General features: G+C 44.5%; 2 protein-coding genes across 2 annotated transcripts in view; one reads left to right on the top strand and one right to left on the bottom strand.

Moving 5' to 3' along the window:
* Positions 1 to 24,042, bottom strand: part of MRPS5 (mitochondrial ribosomal protein S5) — a 1,175,798-nt gene that overhangs the window by 1,007,498 nt on the left and 144,258 nt on the right. The window lies entirely within an intron of this gene.
* LOC135312780 (syntabulin-like) lies at positions 58 to 24,002 on the top strand. Its single transcript, XM_064448537.1, is given in 9 exon segments — positions 58 to 84; positions 10,261 to 10,360; positions 10,805 to 10,924; positions 17,440 to 17,539; positions 20,283 to 20,486; positions 21,480 to 21,629; positions 22,853 to 23,495; positions 23,497 to 23,563; positions 23,566 to 24,002. Coding segments are annotated over 9 exon segments (1,848 nt in total).

Here is a 24,042-nt window from a genome sequence, read left to right on the forward strand (position 1 = left end):
CCCCTGCACCCCACCGCGCTGGTGTCTTTCTGGTGCCAACATATCTGCACAGTGAACATGACCAGGGAGATCAAGGAGAATACAGTGAGTTCTCTTTCATGTTTGTTTGCTGAATGTTAATTTGTTGTTTGTTAAGCTCAATGAGTTTCCCTGGCTGGTTCACTGGGCAAATATACCAGCACTTTGCACTGGCTCAAGAGTAGCGTGAGACGTGCACGGGAGCAAACGGCCAGAGAAAGGTGGGCTATTTCTTTAGGCGGCACTAACCTAAAACTTTTGTGAAATTACAGTGTTGAGTGACACGGAGACTTGTTCCCACTAAGGATGTCACACATGTATTCCAGAGAGCATGCTAGTGTTATCCATTCGTTGTCCAAAGAGTCAGTTCAATTTAGAGGTCAACCCCCTATTCCCCAGGCAGTTTCCAGCACATTGTTTGTTCCTGTCTTGTGTAGTGTTCTTCTCAGTTGTACAATTGCTTGAGTGTTTCACTGGTCTTGTGTGTTTACAGGGACTGTAACCAAAAAGGTACTTTGTTGAGAGTCTTGAAACGTGTTAGAAAGATAAGTATAGGTGTAGGTACAATTTGAGTGTTAATGTTGTTTTAAAGTTTTAATGTGTTGGAATGTTGTAGTCATATGAACCCTTTGAAATGTATTGTGCTTTAGCTTATTGTTTATTTAATTGTTTTATTGTAAATTACCTTTATAATCACAAGTTCAATGAAGCCTGTTAGAAATGGTAAATGTGTGAGTGTTTTATTGTAGCAAAGCCATATAAAATAGCCGGTCTCAGCTGAGCTGTTGGCCACAGGCAGAGCTGGCGGAGGCACTGTATCAGGGCATAAGGAACCATCAGGACCCAAAGAACAGAATTCTGCTGAGAAAAACTTCATTACAGCTCCAAGCATAAGCACTCAGGCAGAGAAAAAGGCTCCAGTTGGTCTGTGGACACACATGCCACCTGCATGACTGCACCCATGCTGAGTTAACAAATGCAAGTGCCTAATCTTTAATTCAATGCAATCTTCCAGAAGCTTGTAACTGCTCATTTCTGTGCTGCCAGGAGAGTGTCAGTCTTCCCGGCATGTAACAGAAGTCCAGAATGCCTTGTTTAATTAATCTGAGAGCCATGCAGTCTCAGTGTGCCCACCGAGATGCCACTGTGACCATCAAACCACAAATTCTTCCTGTCCAAAACTTGAAATCCGTGCATAGTTCAGAGGAGGGCAATGCCAACCAACAGACGACATAGCGGTGTTTGCCTGCCTCCACCCAACCTTTCAACAACACCTCTGGCCGGTTAAACCTCACTGGCTTCCTGTTCTCCCCTCCAGCAAAGCAAGTGTAATAAGTGTAAGCAAGTGTAACAGAGCAGAAGAAGCCTAGTGAAGCCAGACAACGCCATGCACTGCCCTGCCGCTTTGGGGAAGAATGGAGTTATTAGCCACAAGGAAGGAGGAACAGTTGGCCAGCATGTGGGGAGCATTTGCAACACTCAAGAGGGTGATATGCACCAATGCTTACAGAGGCAATTCAGAGACCTTTTGCATCCTTGTAATGCCTGGGTTCTGAATTACTTGTGTTTGCAACAGATTCCCTAGTGTTCATTAAGCATTTCACTACGGAAGAGAAATCGAACAGGCATGTTGATGTAACACAGGCTCCAAGAGTTCACAAAGATGAGAAGATGAGAGCGTCTTGCTTCCTCTGCCAGCAACACCCTCTTCCATGCTCACCTACCTTGCTGGGTTCCTGCAGGCCACTTGACTTGCCTTATGACACTACTGCAATACATAGTTGCTGCAAAGTCACTTTCAAAAGCTTTTCTTTTAAGTACCTGGGCACAAGGGCCAAAATTAATAGGTTGGGGGGTGGAGGGGATGGGACTGGAACACATGACACAACATGCCTTATTGCTACTTCAAAGCATGTCTGTTCAAGGCTGAGAGCGCAATATTTTATATGTGATTTTACCATCTTTATCACAATTTTGGGTTTCTCTTTAACAGCCACTATTGTTTAAATGATCTTTGCTGTGAGTGGTGGTGAAATGGAGCCTAGTTTAGAGGACTAGTTTAGATCTTCAGTTCTAGGAGAGAGATTCACCTGTGACTACGTGGGTGTCTTTTGCAGCAAGCAGGCAACAAAGCAGTATGAACCTACACTTACATTTAAAATGTCAATAGGCTGAACTCATTTCAAACCATGTTTTGGACATGGTCCATGTTTAAGACACAAGGCGCTAACACCAGAATAACGTCAAAATTGCTTCTTGCCCTTAAAAATCTTCTGTCCGCTCAACTCTCATAAGTTATTTACCTATGCTCAGCAAGAGAGTTCCCGTCACATTCCTGATAGAAGTCCGTGCTCTGATCTCTACCCGAAATACAGCTCGCTTCCAAGCTGCCACCTTTCCTCCTCCATCCTGCAAGCATGTAGACAGCTCAAGGTACCCTTTGTAAGAAGAGGCCTGAAGTACCACGATAAATGCTCCAGTCCCAGACTCTGTGGGACTGGCCTTTGCTCCCCGATCCACAGAGGATATCCCAGTTGTTGTGACAAATGTACCATCTTGATTTTTCCCCATCTAATATTTGGCTTTACTCTTAGTCATGATTCACCTGGATCCTGCTGGTGCTGTATGGAGCAGCTAGGGGAGGACCATTAGCCTCCAAAGAGTTCAATAAAACCTCCTCCTTTTTCTGAGTTGAGAAATTGTTCATACCACACTGGGAAGTCTTGCCTCAAAGTGTGCAGGTGGGGAGGACAAGCAGGGCATAGGTTAAGGGTCAGGTAGCAGGGGGCTGCTTGAATTCATGCTTACAGGGTAGCATAGGAACCAAGTCGGCTCCTTCCCTGGTTGAAGCAACACCTATTGATAATCCCATTATGCATTTCTCTTTCTAATCCAGGCTCAAAGAAGCCTTTCTTTAATATTCAGCTGAAGAGGTACCCAACATGCCTCTCAGCTGCTGAAAACACCCAGGCACAGGCACTGCCCACCGCCTCACCAGAGATTCACCTGCATGCTTACTTAGGTCCACCCACTCACAAGGCTGTTCTTCACTTCTGATCACTTCCTCATTTTGCCTTCTTTCCCCCCCCCAAATCAACCACCTCACCTAAATCCCAACCGCTAGAAATGCGCTAAAATTGAAGCACTGTTTTATTTATGTCCTACATGAGCAGAACAGGGGAGCATTTTCCTCCAAAACCCTTCAGACAAATGAACATGGGACATTGCAAACACAAGCAACTATAGCGCAGGAAAACATATGAAACCAATGCATGCTGTTTTGACATACAGACTACTACCTGCGAGAGCACTGTACCCTTTCTGGCATTATGTCAGGACTTGGTAGAGTAGATGGGAGCAATTCCTAGAGCAGTTGTGCTCAAGTACAGGCAGGGAAATGGAGGGAAGAACAGCAAAACAGTGTGAGTACGCAGCAGGAGAGGGCAAAGCAACGCAGGAGGGCTGATGTGCAGGAGGTGGCAGCACCTAATCGTTTTTAAAACGGCTGAAGGCTCAAAAACACACGAGCATTCTCATGACGCAGTCAGGGGCTTTGTTTCTAACTTCTTAACTAGCCAATGTTTTCTTATTTTTAATAAATAACATCTATTTGCACCTATTTTACATTGTCTCAGAAATAGCAATAGTAAGCACTAAACTAATTTTTTTAGAAAGATGCGATGTCGCTTCCAACCTAAACTAGGCAACAGGTATTAGGTTTCCCTGCCCTGTGTCAGCAATAGGGAAAGAATTAAGACATGTGCCTCCTTGCTTCATCAGTGTGGTTAAAAGGACAGACGCGGATTGCTATTAAAGCTTATTCACAGACTTTCTTCTTATCTCCAATCCACCATCAGATACTTTAGAGGTGTGTACTAGGAGCAGATTTGCTTGCCATACTGCTGTTCAGTCCGGACAGACTGTAGTCATCGATTCTACACCAGCCAGAACCCTTGCGCAGAAGATACACACAAAAGTGCATATTGTTGCTTTCTAAAAGGTGTTTTAAAATTTCACATTTCTCAATGACTTCTTTAATGTCTAAAAATTGCTGTCAAATCAGTTGGTCTGTGCAAGATTTTAAGCAGCATGACAAGCATACTAAATATTTTTTTAAACTTTTCTCCATGACAAAGGCCATTCAGAGTAAGTCTTACTGTCTTTACTTTCTCAAGTACTTCTCTTTTAAGCAGAACTTGTGTCTTACAACTTAGTTAAAAATTCTATTTTTCGAGGCAGAGGTGATCTAGTCCCCCCGCCCCTTCCCGTTCTGTCACAACTTCACAGGACCTTGGATACACAGGGAACCCGTCTCAGGCACAGAATTTGCTGTCCTCGCTCATCTGCCACAAGACAGCCCATGAATTCAGGGATAATAGCATCCGCACAGCAGAAGATGCAGGAGGTATTCACTGAAGTTCTGAGCTGCACATAATGACCACATGGACCCTCCTCCTCCCACACACCTTTCCCTCCAGCAGACATTAACTTTTCTTCTTCATTAAACTACTGTTGTCTTCTACTGCCTATTTACCTTGCATGCTTTTCTGAGAGGAATCCCACTGTAAATACACACAGTAAGTGTACAAAAATGGAACCTGAGAAGTGCTGTTAACTGAACTGAGAATTTTCACACTTAGGTGTATTCACAGGAGGACACCTTTTTTTCAGTTGTACTACCTATGCAACAAGTGTACAGCGTGAGACTTTTTTTTCCCCTTAATGTAGGAAGTAGAAGAATTTCTGCTAGAAATACAAATTTACCAATACAAGTAAGCGATTGAATTGCTCCCCTACGTTCACAACATTAGCCTTCATAAGAAAGGAGCAGCACACACCACTGCTGTGTAGCGATGCCCCTGCTGTTAACCACTGTAGTGTTGTAAAGGGGCATGGTAGCACAGGGGCTGCAGGTGACAAAGTGACAAGAAATCCACTTTTGTGTTCAGCTGTAACTTGTGCTCTACCAGAGTGTACTCTACCAGGAGGACGTTGAGAGTCGTAGGTCACCTTTAACAAGTAATTTTCTTCTGCACGCGTCAATATTATCTCCCATGGAAAAATGTGAAACATTTATAAATACCTTTATGGAAAGGCAAAAGCAGCCATTCTCGATCAGGCAGGAAGCAAAGGGTTCTTTAAAACTGTTTAATTACATGTTTCGGGTAAGCATAGACAATACAGGAGATTTACCACACTCTTAGGTATTTCCATTCTTTTCTCTAGGCTTGAACTATTCATTAAGGATGTCTCTCAATCAACATCCTTGCTCAATCACTTTTGCTGCAAAGAAGGGTGCTGGAATAGGACTATTGCAGGAAACTTCATTCCATCAAGGCATGATTTTCTGTGGGCTTTTTTTCTCCTTTAATAACCACCTACTAGTCTTTGAAGATATTCTGAGAGAACCCTGCCTTCCAAGATGCCCTGAAGAATGCCCTGAAACCAAACGGTTGGAGTCCTAGAAATGCTGAAGCCCTAGAAATACTTAAATCAATACCAATATGTATGTTGTAGAGCTGAAGTTCTCTTTTTCCTTGGCACTGTGCCACTGATGCCTGGTTTGTGTCCGGACGCTTCTACATCAGTTTTGTTTTCTTCTTCTTTCATTAGCCTTTGGGCTTCTTCCCCCATTTTCTTTCGTTGCTGCGCTGCTTCTCTTTTTTTTTTTCCCCTTTCTGCTATCTGTTGTTGTCTGCAATTAAAGAAAATGTGAACTGCTAAAGAACACGAGTCCAATTTTCAGCATACTTTAAGTTCCTGTCAGAAATGGGTTATAATTCATAATTTGCCCAAATATTTCACAATCTAAAAGCCACTCAGCTCTCAAGGATTCAGTGTGTCAGGGAGAACGTAGGACAGTTGTAAGGCCCAGAGCTATTTAGACAAATCTAATGCCTCAAGTAACAATACTACCTGTCTTTTTCAAAATCAGACCAAAACAATTTGACTTGCCTAGGACATTGGCTTGTGTCCCTCCTTCCCCTCAGCAGAGGCATCAGAAGCTATCCTCTTTGTAATGCAAGTACTACAAACATTTTCTTCATGATCAGATGAGATGACAACTTCTAATGTTCCTTTTCATGTATTCAGCATCTGTGTTGTATTCTATTGCTCAGTACAGATAGAAACAATAGCCTTTAAGGAAAAAAAAATTAAAGTCTACGGTTGTGTATCCTTTTAGCATTATTTCTTATCACTGCTATAAAACCCCAGACATCATTACCTGCTAGCTCAGAGAATCTGTCGACAGAAATAGGTTTCTAATTTCAACAAATACATGGCTGACTAGAGCAAAGGAAAAAAGTAACCCCCAAATCCACTTGTTTTATTCCCCACTTCAGCTAGAACACATCACTGAGTGGCGCTGGGGCAACAACTGGATCCATACTCCAAGTGCCACGTTGCAGCTCTCTCCTCGATTGCATAAGTAGTAACAGAATGATGTTAGGAGGTCGCTCCGGCTTCGCATTCAGTTTATTAGATTAGAAAAATCTGTCAAGCTGCTTGCAAGAGGACTTAAAAATAAAAGTGAAGCTTCATTAGTTTGAAAAGGTGAAATTTAACACAGATTCGGTAAGAATAAAGATGTGCTTATTAAAAGAGAATCAAGAATTCTCATTGACAAGGCCGAAAGGAGTTAACTTTCAACATGCCTAAACTACCCGTGCGCATCCACATCAGTGTGTAAAATGCAGAGAATTAAAAGCTGTCATCACTGGATGCAGCCGTGTCTGGTAGATGCCAACTATGGACAAACTGGACACACAAAACTTAGAAGTATTTGAGGTACAAAGGCTTCATATTATCTTTGGACTGGGCAGGACAGGAGAGGGACTGCACTTATTCAGTACCTTCACGGTTTCCCTTCATTGATTATTAATGGCCAGAAGTTTCCCTGTGCTCTGTTAAGCTGCTCTGCTGTCTGTCATGGAAGAATGAAATTAGTAATTTGCATCAGGATCTACCTCCCAAGTTAACGGAATTCCCAAGGGTGTTTTTGAGGTGATGACCCACTGTTGTACATTCCACCAGAAGGCCAGATAGGTGACAGTGCTGTCAGTCTAGCATATGCAGAGTAATAATGTTTGCCACTTTACAGTAGCAGATTTTTGTATGTTCCCTGCACCTCTGAACCGATGCAGAAAGGAAGACGGTATATGCGCGCTAGCCTGCATGTAAAGGCAGCGGTATTCCAAAAAGCCACATGAGGCGTTAAGCAGTGCTGCTATTCATTTGCAATTGTGAAGTGAGGACAGTCACAGCAGATCATGTTTCTGCCCCACCCTATAAACTGCACAACACACAACTCCTCTGCACAGAGAGGTGGTTTCCATGCACTCCGCTGGCTGAGTGATTTTATTGGACTTCAGTAGCATCCAGATGAGAGGAGACCTTCACATTACCTCAGACAGAGGAACTGAAGTCACTGAAAAATAAATACAAGCAATAAATACAACCACAAAGTGATTACCCTTTCACTGCTCTTTTACTTGGTCATTATTCCAAACATTGATCTCTATTCCAAACTTCCTATGCGTATTCAACATAAAGCTACGACCTTTCAGGCTCAGAAAAGGTTTCGTTTCTCAATAAAGAGGCACCTATGATGAACTACAGCCACATGTGACTCATTCTTTCTGGGTTCCAAAGCAAGAATTTGAGCGGAGTTTGGATGGAATGATGCAAGCTGTTTAAACCAGGGAAGTATTCATTCCTGATGTCAGCCTTGCTTTGCATTCCTAACACAATTTATGCCCGGGAAAACCCAACTCATTGGTTAACAGAACACTAATTATAAGCACTGTTAGCACACCGTTAGCAGACCTTCTTATTCCAGCGTGGTTTTACTTACTGTAGACCTACTGAATAACTGTTAGAAGAACGACTTCATACTATTCTTTTACTTCAACACGATTATAAATGTACAAAAAACATCTTCACACACGAGACATTTTATACAGTGCTGCTTATTCAGCCAAAGAGCATTTAGCTTCACTGTTCCTGTTGGGAAAAAAAATAAATTTGTTGGCATTTAGAAAGTCTAAAGGTGCAGATAGGTATCTACAATTTGCAGAAGCAACCAAGTTCTAACTAACTTCAATTAACTGAAAATCCAGTTTAAAGGAAAATCCAGTTTATCGTCCACTAGGTTGATCACTGCCTGGAAAATCTGGGTGCATCTCAGCCCAGAATCTGCTGGGGAGTGGGGAAGAAAGAGACTACAGGAACTTTGCAGGCACTAGTAGCCTACTGCTCAGCACTGTCTTCCAGAACGCTTTGGTCTCCAGGAAGCCATATTGGGCTTATTTCAACTGCTGCACATACATACCAAGCCACCAGAGAAAAGGTCACAGGATATAGTCTTCCCTGTTACTTAACGGAACACAGCCCTCCATTACTACACAAAAATGCTTCCAGTCTAAGACACTTCCAGATATTAACTGAGCACCAATAGGTACCCAGACACGGGCAGCTAAGGGAGATCCTTACTTTCTCTGCACATGGATTTCATTCTCAATAAGCACTGCTGGAGTAGAGTCAGCATTAAAACGGCTGCAGGCTCAAAAAAGCATGTATTTTTGTTCTTAAAAACTCGGATCACAGAAACATCTCCTGTGTCTAGTTTAAACGAGTTGAAGATGTTGTTGTGTCAGCTTGAGGGTTTCTAATGTTATTTTTAACTCTTTCAGAGGGAAATGAGCGCGCACATGTCACCCTCCGTGAGCGAGGATGCCGTGCCCAGGCTGAAGCCCGCGCTAACCTCGAAGCTTGCATCCCGGAGTTGAGCACAGAGAGGCGTCACCCTGTGAAGGCTTGGTGTGTTGTAGCAGTTGGTGCTGTGAGGCCTGGCGGCTGGCAGCAGGGGGGAAGCGGCTGCTGGGGGTGCCCTCATTTGCATAGCCCAGCCCCCTCCGCGTGCATCGGAACGCCTGGGTCCCCCCCGTGGCAGTTTTTGACCGGTCCCTGCCAGTTGGGTCAACGGACCCAGCGCAGGCGGCGGATCCCGCTGGGGCTCCTCTGCCTGGGGTAAATCCCTCGGTATTTGTGATTCAGGAGAGGTGAAAACCGAATCTACGGGTCTCCTTGGACAACCTTCAGGAGCTGTGGGCTGCAGATGGGGGGGCGCCCCCCTTGTCTGCCCCAGTGACTGGTCCCATTGCTGATCAGAAGTGGAACAGCTTTAACAGGTGAATCTGCCGTTTCTCTCCTGGCCGTTGTGGGAGCTGTTTCGGGGGTGAGGGAGTACCTTGAACTCACTGGTTATATTGACGAACTCTCGGTTGCCTAAATATGGGACCGAGGCTGGCTCAGACATGGGTGTCTACATTAGAGACATCCATGCTTAGTCAGATGAATCCCACCCCGATCTCCTGTGTTCCTCATCAGGTCTATGACAGCTCTGCTGTTAGCCTTTACTGAAGCCAAGTACGGTTTCTGTCTCTTTTCTTTTTCTTTATTTTTTTTTGGGGGGGGGTTTTTTTTTGTTTGTTTGTTTTGTTTTGTTTTGTTTTGTTTTGTTTAACAGAAAGGAAACCCAGTCTTAGACATTCATTTGCGGAAGAAAGTTTGTGTTTGAAGATCACACTTGGATCTTCAAGTAAGTCTAATTAGATGCCTTTTCCTCTCCTGTTCATCCCTGATAGGCTTGGGCACTGTCTGTTTGTCCTGTTTCTGAGGACCGCTGCCCAAGGCAGCTAGCATTGCACATGGACAGCCTGTATCTCCCGTTGCACCGTGAATTTTGTTAGCAGGAGCGAAGAATTTTTAGGGTATAAGCTAACTGAACTGCACTGAAGTGAAAAAAGTGCTGTGTAACTTCCAAGAGATAAGAACGGAATATAATTGGAAGACAAATATTTTGAGCAAAAGATGCTGAAAAAGCATCTTTGAAAAATTATTAGCATAGCGCTATGGTTTTTTATTTAGGATTTTTATATGTTTTAGATTTAGAGTTTGAATTTCAACAAATTGAGTTGAATTGGTGTGGATAACATATTCAAAGGGCCACGTATTTCTTTCAAAGAAGAATAAACAAAGTAGCACCTACAAAGACTGTTTTGGCTTTCAAGTGTTTTGTATTTTTGAACCCAAATCTGCAAGTTCCTGTTAAATTAAAGTGTTCTAGAAAAATGTCACAGATTGTATGATCCACCCTTTCTAAAAAATTATTGTTGATGTTGCTTAGTAGGGACGTGGTTGGGCTGAGGCCCCTCAAGACATATATCTCCTTTTGTTCAGAAGACTCTCGGGCTGCAGCAGGCACCCAGACATCACAGAGATAATAGAGGATCCCAAAAAGAAGTCAGCAAGTTACAAAGGAGGAATGGGCAAGTAAAAGGCGAAAGCCTGAATCCCATCTGTCCTAAGCAATGATCTGCTCAGCTCTGGGCTGGTGGCACAGGCCACCTACAATTCAGGGTCTCGGGCACAAATCTTGCGCACTTAGGTGCTTACGTCCTTCCTCACAAAGGAAAAGAACATTAAAAGGAGATGCCTGTTACTTAGTTCAGTAAAGGGAAAAGAAACTTCTACTTAGATCTGTTTGCCTCTTTTGGAGGCTGGACTTGAGCACAAAGGAGACGAGTGCCCTAGTAGCAGGCTGCTGAGCAGGCTGAGGGGATGCAGGGAGTCTGCTCCCAGGGAAGCTCTTCCACTTTGTATAATCTAGTTACTCTTTTATTGGGGGTTTGAAGCCAAGTACCCAGCAGGCACACCATAACTCTTCTCTCTCTCTCTCTCTCTCTCTCTCTCTGGCCCATTAATTGTCCTGATACCACTCCAGATCTCCTGAAAGTGGGACGCCAACTGTTAAAGGGAGATTCTCGCCTCAGGATGCCTGCAACCTCAAGCTCAGCCTTGCGTGTGGTCCGTGAGAAAGCCACGGCTCCAACTGCAAATCTGAGTAAGTAGGGGATGCAGATATGGGACTTTTGCAGGGAGCGCCTCAGCCGCTGGGCTGTTGGACAAGGTGAGACCTGTGCCAGCCAATTCACCTTTTAGTGCCAAATGCCTTTTGATAGAGATGCAGGTCTCCTGGGGACTGTGGGGACATGCTCCTCCTCCATCGGGAAAAGATGGCTGAGCTCCTGGCGTAAGAAGGGCACTGAGGTTTAGAGGTCAGAGTTGAGGCAGGTATGGAAGATGGCAAGAGCAGTGATCTTTAGTAAAAAAAAAGTTGGCAGAATACGGTGTGACCGCAAACCCTCAAGGATTAATAGGCTGAAAAAGCACAGGCTTCATGTCTGTCCTTAGTGTTCCTTAATGCTACGAGTGCTACTGGGGGGAAAAACAAGCAAATGACAGCAGTCGTAACTTGACATTCATTGCTTTGAGACCCGCCTTGTCTTTCTTTATAACTATAGAAATATAGTTTAGGCAACCAATCAATATACTGGGTAGGGTTTTACTGTTCGTTTCAGTAGATGGCACTTGATCTCTATTATTTTTTTGTAATAATTTCAAGGTGTGCGTTATAGTAAATGTTTGGCTAGCTTTATGACAAATTTTGCTTTTGATCCTGGGATTGCAGGGCTGCTTAGTTAGTTACCTCTCGCATATGTTTCTCATTCTGATGGTTTTCTCTTCCCTGTTGAAAACAGGTAAAACTGATTTAAAATGTTTTATGCACATTATAATGAAAACCATGTGCCTTCTATTAAGGGTGATTGTGCAAAAGCTTTCAGCTGAATCAGGTTTAGCATGTGATTTCATGCGTTTGCATATATGCTGTGGACACATACCTGCAGCATTTGCTGCTGTGAATGCATGCCTGCGGGGTTTGTTGCTGTGCACCAGCCAGCCTCTCTCCTCCTTGTGCATTGGAACCAGATTTAGGAGATGTGTTGAAGAGGCCTCTGAAAGCCCTTTGTTAAACTTCTGCCACCAACATAACGGGACGGCTGGCATGTTGACCTAGTCTATGACGGAGTTCACTCCCTTTCTGTGTCCTGTTAAGTCATCCCTGCCAAAGATGATGTTTTCCAGCTTCTAAAAGTACTTCTGACCAGCCTATTCATTTCTATTCAAGCAGACCAGGTAGTACTGCCAGGTATATGAGAAAACTCCTGAGGTGACACCACATGCTTCCTTATTAAAGACTTGTCCGTAGGTGGATTTACACATCACAGAGGTTTTTCCAAAACTGTCATATACAAGTTGAGTATCATGTTATACATCTATTGGTATTTCTTGAACCTCCAGTCTCAATGTTTCTAATGAGGTTGGAGTAGCAAAGTAGCATCCTTCCATCTCTGATCGAAAGAGCCTTTTGGTTTGAACAGAAAGATAAGTTGTCCAGACTGTTGTCTTCTCCGTGAACATGTGTTCCCCCAGCAAAGGTCATTTCAGGATGAGGAGGGAAAATTGCTGGCAGCTGTTCTAAAGTGGTGTTAGAAGAGCTCAAACTGCATATAGAATCACAAAAAAGAATTAGGTCAGGCTAATTTCCGTACGAAGAATCTCTGTAAGGTATATAAAGCAGGAAAAAAACCCCACCTTGTAATGCTCTTTGTCTGTTCCAACATCTGCTCGTGGCTGCTCTGCAAATCCATGAATTAAAAACAATGAAGAAAAATGCTGGCTCAGGATACAGTGATATGCAGAGTCTACATGATGGCTCTCAGCCAATCTCAGTAATTAGTTTGTAGTGACTGTTTTTAGAGATGAGCTTGACTGACTGTGGTTTCACGGCATACACAAGCCACATTCCGTATTTATTTGGAGATCTGCAGTGCTTATACTTTGCATGAATGCAGCTCAGATTACTACCAAAGCTATAGTATTTAGATGAGATTGGAAAACTGCTTAATGAGATAAATTTTGATTATTTGATAACAAACTTTCTTCCAAAGTAAGAAAAGTAGGTGAACTAGATGAGCAAAAATCAAGATGCATAATTAGTTCAGATCACACAACCAGCAGTATGAATTGAGGGGGTCAAGTAAAATCAAGTTTAGATCTAAATGCAGGGAAGCAGGATCTGCGTTGAAGTTCTTCCCCAAAGTCTTCTGCCTGGCATTGAGCTGGAAGTCTCCTCACCCAGCAGGTTTGAACAGTTGATGGTCACCCACACTGAAAATTTTGCTCCACGTCTTCTCTGACTGCATGTTTGCCAGCTGCCAATTTATCAGCTGTTACTGCGCTGTGCAATCAGCTGCAACGTGATTAACAGATCTGTCTGAGGAGAGGGCACAGGCAAGCAGTCAGGTAGATGTCCACCCAAGAGTGATAAGTGATAGCTTCTTTGGCCAGCGCAGTGGGATAGGGGAGGGGATGCTGATGCCAGGCATTGCTGTGCTCAGGTTCTCACTGTCATTCTGGGAGCACAACTTGCAAGTCTGCGCTTGATGACTAAACTGCATATACAATAAGAGGGGGTGGTTAGGTACTACAATCCAAGATTCACAGCAGAGAGCATGCCAGGCAGGAACGCACCTCTACCAGTCCACAGGAGAGGCCAGAGAGGCGTGCCCGTCTCCCAGATTTGGCCACCTACTTGTACCCTGCTTGCGCCCATGCACGTGCCTCACATTCACTCTGAACCTCTGTACCAGAGCCAGACCACCTCTGTGAGTGCCAGCAACCAGCACCTTTCATTGCTTTGAACTATGGCCAGCACTGGTGCTACCACCCACCCTGTTCTGTGTGGCAGCTGCGCAAGTAGAGGTCAGGGAAAAGATCTGAGTTCAGTGCCCTCCTTAGACCAAAGGAGTTCAAATCCACACCTCTCACAAGAGTTCTGAACCACTGCAACCTACAGAGCATCATCGGCTTCCTCCACTGGCTTTAGACCTCGGGGTAGTAGAGGGTATCTGTCGGACACGGGCAGCGGCAGAGCACATGGGAGCAGCTTCTCTGTCACACAAAGAATAGAGCAGTCTACGTGGAGGAGAGTCCTGATCCTTGCTCCCAGGATTATATCTGCATTTACGCAGTTACTGTTGGATGTGAAATTTATAGCAAAGTGCAAGGCAAGAGTCTCATGTATAGTAATAGTAAATCGCATAGTAAGTCAAAGGCCAGGGACTGGAACAAAAACACGCTGCCAGCTGAGCTTGACACTGTGAATTGAGTGCATTCCCTGCTGGCAGCCTTTGCCCTCAACATGGGTCGTTTTTTAAAGGGTGTTATCTGAAGAAAAGCCGGAAATGCTGAAGCAAGACTTCATCACTTCTGTGCAGCTTCTTTTTCTTACATTTGTTCGTGCATGTGAGCAGTCTGGTGTTCTTTCCTAGATTGCTTGTGGTGTACAAAAACAATCTTGCAGGAACAACCCCGTATTAAATAGAAAAGAAGTAGCATTAATGTTTCCTGGAAATATTACTGCTTATGCTGTTAAAGATTGAAAGTGGAGATGTAGCTGTGAGTTAAAAGTTTTAAGATAAATTAAACTTAGTCTTTTAAAAATACAGATTCTTTCAATAAAGGGCATTACAACTGAATTATCTCTACTTTTCCAGCTGTTTCTAATGGCTTTGCTGGAAGTTCTTATGCAGTCAGGCCCCCCTCTCTTCCCTTGGGGTCTCTAAATAAAGCTATCTACAGGGACAGCACGCTACTTATTCCTCCATCAGCTGCACTGGAGTGGTGAACTTATATTTTTTTGTGTTTTCGTCTCTTTGCTGTGTAACAGGATGCTTTTGAAGGCACAGAAGCTCAGCAAATTGAAGTGCTTTACATTCTGAGGACAAGCTGTCTCTGTCAGCGCTGTTTCATTTACAGCTCTGTTTCACTGGGTGACTATATGCAAACCTAGCATCAAGAATGATTTTTATATCTATATATACACACACATAGATATATATTAAGAGGTCATGTTTATGGAGTCAGAAGATAGGTAGTTCTGTGGTTTCTATACTTTGGCAGCTATGAAAGAGTGGTGAAGTTGCAAATAAGAAAGACTTACACCAAAAGACTAAATTAGCTTAAAAGATTTACTAAACTCAGATGCATCCTGAGTTTTAGGAATCCAGTTCTGCTCAGCTGTCAGTGTTCCTGTCACAGATATTACTTACACTTCTTCCTTTTTTCTATGTTGTAACCTTACCATTTAGATAGCACATGGACAATCAAATGCACACAGGAAAGTTTGAGCTTTATTCTTTTAGAAGGAAAAATATTACATGATCAAGTGCAAGCAAAATTTGACTTTTGAGGCCAGAAGACCATGCCACAAGGTATCCAACCATCTGTAATGGCTATAAATAGCAGACAGGGATGCTATACTCCAGGCATGCATGTACGGTTGTTGTGTGGCTCTGTGTAAGAAATGTATATACTGGCTCCATAGACATAGGTACGTATGTGATGTGGTTGCATACTGTCCTGGCAGACCAAGTATACCTAAGCTGTTCTACCTTGCCCAGCCAATTGCAGTGCTGTGGCAGGACGGTGTTAGCTCCCTAAGCAGTGGTCCTCCAACCCATGGGGCGGATGTGCACACACGTCTGACGTACCGTCACTGCCTTTTCTGCCTCTGCCTGGGTTGTGCCAGCTGGCACTGCCTGCGCTCCTCATCGTGGGCAGCACAGCATGCAGTCGTGGGGTTGCAGGCTCCCCTCTCCCCTCCATGTCAGCTAGAGCTAGGTGACTGTAGTGGTGCTGTCAGGGCAGCAAGGAGGCTAAAAGGCAGTGCAGAAAGCATGATGCTGTTTGCAGCACTCTCTTAACTCAGTGCCGTTGCCCACTGAGCAATAAAGTGCAGGGACAGCACTTGATACTGCACTATTTCACTCCAGTGTCTTGCAGGCAAGAAGCAATCCTGGAAAACGTTGCAGCACTTTGTTGGCCATCGCTGTGTTGTTCTTCCCGTTGCACAGAGCGGTGCACAGCTCTGCTCCTACGGAGTGGGTGTGCTGCCGCTTGTAGCCTGCTGCAAGGTGGGCTGGGGCCAGAGTGACGGGCCTCTCAGTGTTGGATGCCATTACGTGTGGCATGAGCGTTTCCGTCAGAGCATGGTGCCAAGTTGTCTTGCCTGCCAGCACTGTGACACTGAGTGGCTGCAGCATGGAAATATATGTATGAATGAATTTCAAATGAGAAATTCATGATGACTGAATATGTGGTATCCTTTGTGGGAAATGGTGGGTAAGACACTCCTCTTAGTCAGGGGAGTCTCAGATCAGGGCAAAACAAGTGTTATAGCCAGTTCAGGCAAAAGAAATGGTTTTTGAGAAACGGCAGCCTCTTTCATGGTTAATGCTACTTAGGTGGGTTGTTCTGGGACTTAGATGTGTGAGCTTTCGCAATCACATTGTCACAGCAACAAAAGTAGTCAACTGGGGTACAAGACATGCACATCACCATCAGTTCTGCAAAGGATTTAAGAACGACTGTGCAGCTGAAGGTTTATCCACCCCAGTGGGGGATGATGGTATCTGCAGATGCATCATGGAAAATATAGCAAAAATGGGGTTCATGGTAAGTCTGCAGCTGCTGGCTGGGGGTGTCTGTGCGTGAGACGGCGCCCAGAAATTCTCAGGTGAGAGATGCTCCCCCTGACCAGCTGTTTAAAGGCTGTTGGAAAGTTATTTCCATTCCCTCAGATTAAAGTCATCGTACAATATTGTGGCTTTGCAGTGTAAGGCCCAGGTATGGCTTTGGACATCTGCCATTTGAGTGACAGACTGAAAAAAATCCTAACTTTAGGGTGGGTATTTTTCCAGGTGATAAGACTTTCTTAGTGGCTCTGCCTACTACTGATTGTAGCAAAATGAAAGCGGTTTTCCCTGTACATGCCAGGGCTTGGGAAATAAAAGCTGTGATCCATAGAAAGTCAGAAATCAGGTAGATGGCTTAACACCCCAGAAGCACTTGAGAGCCGCGCGTGATTATTGGACTGATTTAAGGCTATTAGAACTGCTTTACTGTCCTTCTGTGTGCCACGAGAACCTGCATATGTGTGTACATACGCAGACGCATATACCCTATTAGCCTATACACATGTATATGTACATATGCATGTATGTGTACATCGTCTCAGAGACCAAAATGGAAGCGGCTTTTCCCCCAGCGCGTAGTGTTTTCCTATGGTTTAAAGCAAGCGAAATCTACAGTTACAGTTGTGTGCTGCTGCAGGAGCCACGTGAGCAGCCTGATTCTTGTATTGACGGCTGTAAGAAAGCAAACAGGTGGTCACAACAAATGTTCCTAGCCGTGTCCTAAAAGGGCTTCTTTAGTGTGAGGGGTTTGTGTCCAAATGGTTTTTCTCTGCTCTTGTTTAAGTGCCACTTCTGAAGAAATGTTGCAAATCCAGAACAAATCACGTGCTTGACATCAGGGTTGTTGGAAAATTCATGCAACTGCTAAAATTCACACAGGATGGGCAAAGGGATGATGCTTGTTGTTCATCGTGATTTTTAAAACAGCCTTTGAGTTATGATTTCCACTGTGTTTTTACTCGTCCCTTTTCTTTTCCAGGGATTAAAACCAATTTTAGCTCTTCAAGCAACACAGGCTGTACCTCAGTGCCTGAAGCCCATGTGTCGGCTGCTGGAAGCAAAAGGTCTTTTTCTCACAAGTAAGCAAAGCCATTTTTCCTGAAGAGTGAGAGAGTTGCTAGTGCAGAGATAGACTACTATGTAAGGCCTTGCAGCTAATACATAAAATAGCACTAGTGTGAGTTTTGAAACAATTGGGCTAACACTATGCTCTTGGGCAGCACTTACACTGATGAGAACTGTAATATGAGAAAGGGGAAAAAAAAGCTATATTTTTTGAGACCAAAACATGTCAATAGGCCAGATCAGCCGACAGGTATTTTTGTGTTGTTTGTTCATAACAAGTATGGGAGATACCCTCAGGTAAGACAGAAGAGACTTCAGCTGGAGTGGAGGAGGAGGCAACTGGGTATATGTTGCTTAACAGCAGTACCTCTAAGAAGTTAACCTTAACCTTTTGGTCTTATCACTGTTTTCTCTTTGTAATAAACTGTCAGCTTGGCATGTGCCTTTCCAGGTCATGACCTTATTTTTTGTAGGAAGAAGTAGACAATATTGCCTTTGATGCTTTTGTATTCAACACCCTTGCCCAACCTTTCTGTAACTAAAACTATATGCAAAAAAAAAAAAAAAAATAAATGAGTTATCTATCTAAACAAATCTTTCAAGAAAGATTTCTGTAAGATTTCTCCCTATCATTTGTGAAGTGCAAATCCAGAGAGCTTGTGAATGCGAGGATGAGGACATTTGGGTGGAGCAGCGCACATTGTGCTCCACCCACAAAATCCCTGCTGGTTACATTTTTTGGAGTAGGTGGAAAGAGTTCAGATTGACAGGACGGGTTTCCTGCCCTTTGTGGAAGTGCTGGCAGGCAGGCCGGGACTGGCAGTGGGATACCTCTAGGCTTAAGTCACACAGATGTCTCTGAGGTCGGAGTGTGCCCCAGCGCACAGAGATTGTCAGAATGATGCTTAATGAGCAGTTTCCTATCTGTGTCATGAGACTGTTCATTAGAAAAATAAACATTACCTAAGCACTCTCTAGATTAAATCTAACCAGTAAAGGTACTGGCCGGGGGTGCGTGTGTGTGTGTGAAAAATACTAAGTATCATATGAAGCCCTAAAATCACCTTACTTGCAGTAAGATTCTGTATCATTGCATGTATTTCTGTGCATTTAAATGTAACTTCAAATTAGAGCATCCTGACCCACTTAATTAGACAGAAGTCCTCTGTAATAATGCTCCTTCAATTGCATTGCTGCATTATGCACAGTCTATGTGAATTCTGCCTCACCCAAGAGTTGATGCTGTACTGTACGAAGTGGAAGGAGAGGTCTCCTTTGCGATATGTTCTCTTTTAACTGTTTGACTCAACTTCCTCTGAAAAATCTCAGTGTTGTCACAAACCACAGTCCCGCACTTCATTGTAAAATAATTATAAAATCACCCAAACCACAGCAGTGTGATGAAGGTTTGCAGCAGCCACTTTCCTTATAAACTGTTCCATTTTCAGAGGGGGGACGAAACCAAGTTAGGGAATCTTGAGAAGAGTTCTTGCTTCATAGTGCTGTGGTATTTAAATTTTTATGTTCAGGCCTCTTTGGTTGGCTGGATTTGCCTTTTTCTTTTCTGAAACCAGCCCTTTCATTACAGTTGAGAAGAACAAATTCCATGAGAGGATGTAGGTAGCAGTGTAGCAGTGCAGGAAGACAAACCAAGCGAGCAAGCGAGGAACCCACCTTGGGAAGCTGTGCTCAGAGCACCTCAGTCCTTTGGCAGTTGCCAGCAGCACAGATAGCAGTTGCTTTCAAGCCCACAGTCGACAGTGAGGTTATTTAATAAAGAGTGGGAAAAGAAAGGTAGATACGTATGAGGGAAACTGGAAGGAAGGAAGGAAGGAAGGAAGGAAGGAAGGAAGGAAGGAAGGAAGGAAGGAAGGAAGGAAGGAAGGAAGGAAGGAAGGAAGGAAGGAAGGAAGGAAGGAAGGAAGGAAGGAAGGAAGGAAGGAAGAAAAAAATCTGTGGTTTTCTTTGTCTATTTTAATACTATTTCAGCCTGCTCACCGTAGGCTTTGAACTATATCTAAGCAAATGAATGGTCAGGCATTGGACCAGGCTGCCCAGGGAGGTGGTTAGAGTCGCCATTCCTGGAGGTACTTAAAAGATGTGTAGATGTGGCACCTCAGGGCATGGTTTAGGAGACTTGGTGATGTTGGGTTGACGGTTGGACTTGATGATCCTAGGGGTCTTTTCCAACCTTAATGATTCTATGATTCTCTTCTATGATTCTATGAATAGTTGACAGTGGCAGCTGAAGCACCCTCTATGCCAAAGAGAGAAAGGAACAGTGGCTCAAACAAATCTGTTTTCATCACACACTGTGATCCCTCAGGCTGCTTGCCAAGGAGCATGAAAGCAGTCTTAGAGCAAACCTCCATGAGCAGGCATCCCTCTGCCGGTCTGGCCAGGGAAGGCTGAAGCGTGGTTCTTTTGGCCCTAGCCCAGGCTGCAGTCCTCTCATTGCTTAATGGAGTCAGAGGTTCAGGGAATGTGGATGATCTGGTGGAGTCAGTGGGAACCGTGCTATCCACAGAGAAACGTGAAAATGGCCAACGTTTCCCTAGATCACATAATTCAGACTGAGAGCCCCACAGTCAGTGAAAGAGTGTGCAGTGGCTGATGACTTCAGGACTTTCTTCCCGGCCACTCACAGTTATCTACCTGTTTTAGTGTTTAGACAGCTTTGTGCGTGAAATAAGACACATAATGAGTTGTGTGATAAAGATAATCCAGTATGCTTTAACCATGTTGGTTCTCCTCCAGTTGTGGCCTTCATGGTCAGAATAATGGATCCTTATCCAACAAGTCCAGACCCAGCCCACCTGCTTCCCGTGAAAAGGCCCCTTTGTCAACACTGAGCAAAACCCAGCCGAGTCCTGCGAACACCCGTCAGAATTATGGGGCTTCTTTAGCCAGCAGAAGCAACTCAGGCTCAAACAAAGGAAGTGACAGCAGCCAAGTGACGAGGTAAGTCTTTATTTCAGCATCCTGGTGTTCAGCACACTGACTTACCCTCTCTGCACTCAAATGTGGCATCAGCTGGTTGTCTGGCTTGCCAAAGGGGTCGTGTTGCTCCTCAGCATGGGTGTGACTCTTCATATTGGTGGCTCGACAATCAACAGTGTGCTCTATCCCATGTAAAAGTTTTACTGTTTCAGTACTGTAAAATTCAAGGTTACTTTTAGTCAAAGCACTTTGTAGCTGGTTTTCACTCCAAGGCAGGCTCCTTTCCGTGGTTTTATGCTGTCAGTTCTCATGTGGCTTTCCTGGTTCTTTCACAGAAAGGTCCTTTCTCCTTTGGAGAGAGTTGGGTGGGGTTGTATAGAAAATATTGTATGCTCGGGTGAAAATTCACCCTGCCCGGCCTTAGGTACCTCTGTGTGCAGTTTCCTCTACAGGGAAGAAAACTAATACCTGCGGGAGCATGCGACACGTATTGCAGAGAAGAAATTGTTGTTTCTCTCCCTCCCTTTCTCTCTCTTTCCTCCCACCCCAGGCAACTCAACAGCCAAGCACGTCAGATACACACCTAAAGCTAGATAGGATTAATGTAGGTTTCAGGGTGCTCGGCTTCTTAACTCACATGTGGAGCTGAACTCAGTCTGTACGCTTCCTTAGCTGGCTGTGTCTGCAGCTGGGTGCCCTTGCCAATGGCCCAGCTGCCTGCTCTTGGGCACCGTTTTGGGTGAGGAGATGGCTAGGTGTTTTAAAGTTAAATGTCTCATTTGAGGCAATGGCACTGAAAACAAGTATGATAAATAGTAAATTTTGTACTATAGCCACAAATCAGCCCTTTTCTCAAGTACTTTGATTTGCCAGAGGGAGTCACTTGTGTGGACACTGAGGAGCCCAAAATGAGCCAAGCGCCATATCAGTCTATGGGATGTGTTCCTTTTTGCCAGGACTGAAGAACTGTAGGAGTGATGTTATGTGATGGTGTGATGGTTTTTTTCTTTTCAGGCGATCAGGGAAATCTATTTCTTGTGGTCACAATTGCAGCACTAAGCCAGAAAATCCGGAGCGGTATTTGACTCCTCTGCAGCAGAAAGAAGTTACAATACGGCATTTGAAAAAAAAGCTGAAGGAATCCGAGTGCAAAGTTACAGAAAGGTATATTTCACTTCAGAAATAAGACTGGACAAGATTTATTCAGGAGCATTAAGGGATGGGAGTCCTGATCATTTTTACTCTTTTCTTGACCGTGTAAAGTTTTCATTAAGAGATTGGAAATATGATCGGGCTGATTAGGTTGTTTTCAGGTATTTAAGGTTTCATTGTGTGCTCACTGAATATGTACCGTGCACTTCCGTTACAAATATGGCTGTCTCTTTTTCCCTTTTTTTGAACTTTCCCGATAGAAGACTTTTAAAGGATAGTTCTTCACCAGCCTACTTTAGCACTGAGACCTTTTATACATAAAAAAGTTCCACCTCGCTCAGAAAATACGACGACAAATGTCCCCCTTTTCCCCTAATGAAAGAAAAGCTCTGCCACAAACTAGTGTGCCCGCTTGTGGTTTTGTTGCTTAGATATGGACTTTTTTGCAGTAGCACTTTGTATGGATGCTAAGCGAAGAAGCAACAATGTACATTACACAGCAACAGATGTTCTCTCTTTTACTAAAGCTGTGCTCTGAGAACTGGCTTTCCAGCACACACAACCCAAGCGGGCACAAAGGGTTGTTTGAATGGAGCCCCCAGGTAGAGTCCCAGGGACCCCTTGGTCCTGCTTTGGGTGGCCCGACATCTGTACCTGTGAGGGCTGGATCTCACGCAGGGGGCCCTTCTCCCCACTTGCTTGCAAGTGAGGGCAGAAGCCTCTGGATCCATGCTGGGCTGGGGGGGTGCAAAGCAAGCCGGGTGCAAAGCAAGCCAGGTGCCTGCAGCCCTGAGCCATCCTGCTGTCTGAGGCCACTGTTGGCTCTGGCTATACGTGACGAGCTGCTGGCAGGCACAGGGGACACATCCAGGCAGCTGTTTGTCATTTCCTCCAGGGTGAGGCAGTAGGTGAGATGTCAAGCGCTGTACTGGTTGGACCTAACCCAGAGGCCACCACTTTCACCTCCAAGTGTCCAGGATCACAGCATAGCCCACAAGGCTGCTGGCTGTGTGGCCAGGTTGGTGACTCCAGCTAGGAATCAGCCAGCGCGTCTTGGCAGCCAGCTGACATCTCTGCCAGTTCTCTCAGAGGTGGCAGCAAATGATGCATGGAGGAATTTGCTTCTTCCATTGGAGCATCTTTGCAGCATAGCCACCCCAGTGAGGTGGAGCCTCACGTTGACTCTTCAACTAGGCAGTCACCAGAAGTTTTACGATATTTTTATTTTGCTCCAGGGAAAGAGAAATCGAAAAGCTCAAAGGTCAGGTGGAACGTATGAAGGAAGACTGGATCGAAGACGAGTGTAATCATGTGGAGATGGAGCTGAGCCTCTTGGAAGCAAGGAGGGAAATTAAAGAACTCAAGCGAGGTATTGAGAGCATGAAGAAGAGCTTGGCTGAGAAAGACAAAAAATTTCAGAAATACTTCCTAGACGTAAGCATTGAAAACAAGAAACTGGAATCTTTGGTGTCGAGCATGGAGATGGCCCTGAAGAGCTCTGTGAGAGATGAGCAGCGCCCAGAGTACACATGTGACTCTGAGGGGAAGCCGTTGTGTACCACGATGCCAGACAGCCCCACCACAGAGGACCAAGCTCTGGAGGAGCTGGCAGGTAGTGGGCTGTTTCTTCATGAGGACACAGCTAACGGGACTGATTTATTTGAAGAGAGTTTGACCACCACAACCTCTGAGTTGAGTGATTCAGCTCCCTCCAATTCTATTGTGAATCAAGAGATGCTTGAAAATGTTCTGGGTGAGAAACTAACTTTTTCCCAGGAGGAGGAGGAGAAAGTCAGAAACATGATGGTGGAGCAGACCATCCAGACTGATGTAGTGCCATATAGCCTAGAAGGGGAGCAGTTCATTCAAAACATGTTCAGAGCTCAGAGCTCAAGATGCCTGTCCTCTAAGCCCGCCTTCTTCCCTGAAGGAATTGGGTCAATTTCTCTTGAAAGCCTCAGTGATTCTGGTATCGTAGTGGACTTAACTCCAGGTGAGCCAAACTCTACCATCCTTTTGTCTCCTGTGACACCTCCATGCAGGAAGGTGGAGCACGGAGTTAATGAAAACCATTTTGTGAAAGAACTTGATTTTACAGAACCTCACGATGATGAAGTCTTTGGGTACGTCAATACTGTTTCTCAGACAGGAATAAAGAAGACATACTGGAGCAGCAGACTCGCCAGCGATCTGGCTGTAGCAGCCCCTGTTGTTCCAACTATCATGCGGGCTTTCAGTACTCATGGAGCAGGAACAGATCTCATTTACAGTACTGGAGCGTTGTTTTGCAGTTCTGTCCTAGTCCACCGTTTTGCTCTTGACTATTTGATTTGCCCTATAAATCGGTTTGAAAACATGTTACTTGTTTCAGAATGGAAAAGGTAAAGCCTTTCTACAGGATGTTTGTAACTGGTGTTTTCTGAGA

The sequence above is a fragment of the Phalacrocorax carbo genome, chromosome 3, assembly GCF_963921805.1.
Source record: "Phalacrocorax carbo chromosome 3, bPhaCar2.1, whole genome shotgun sequence".
Classification (NCBI taxonomy): domain Eukaryota; kingdom Metazoa; phylum Chordata; class Aves; order Suliformes; family Phalacrocoracidae; genus Phalacrocorax; species Phalacrocorax carbo.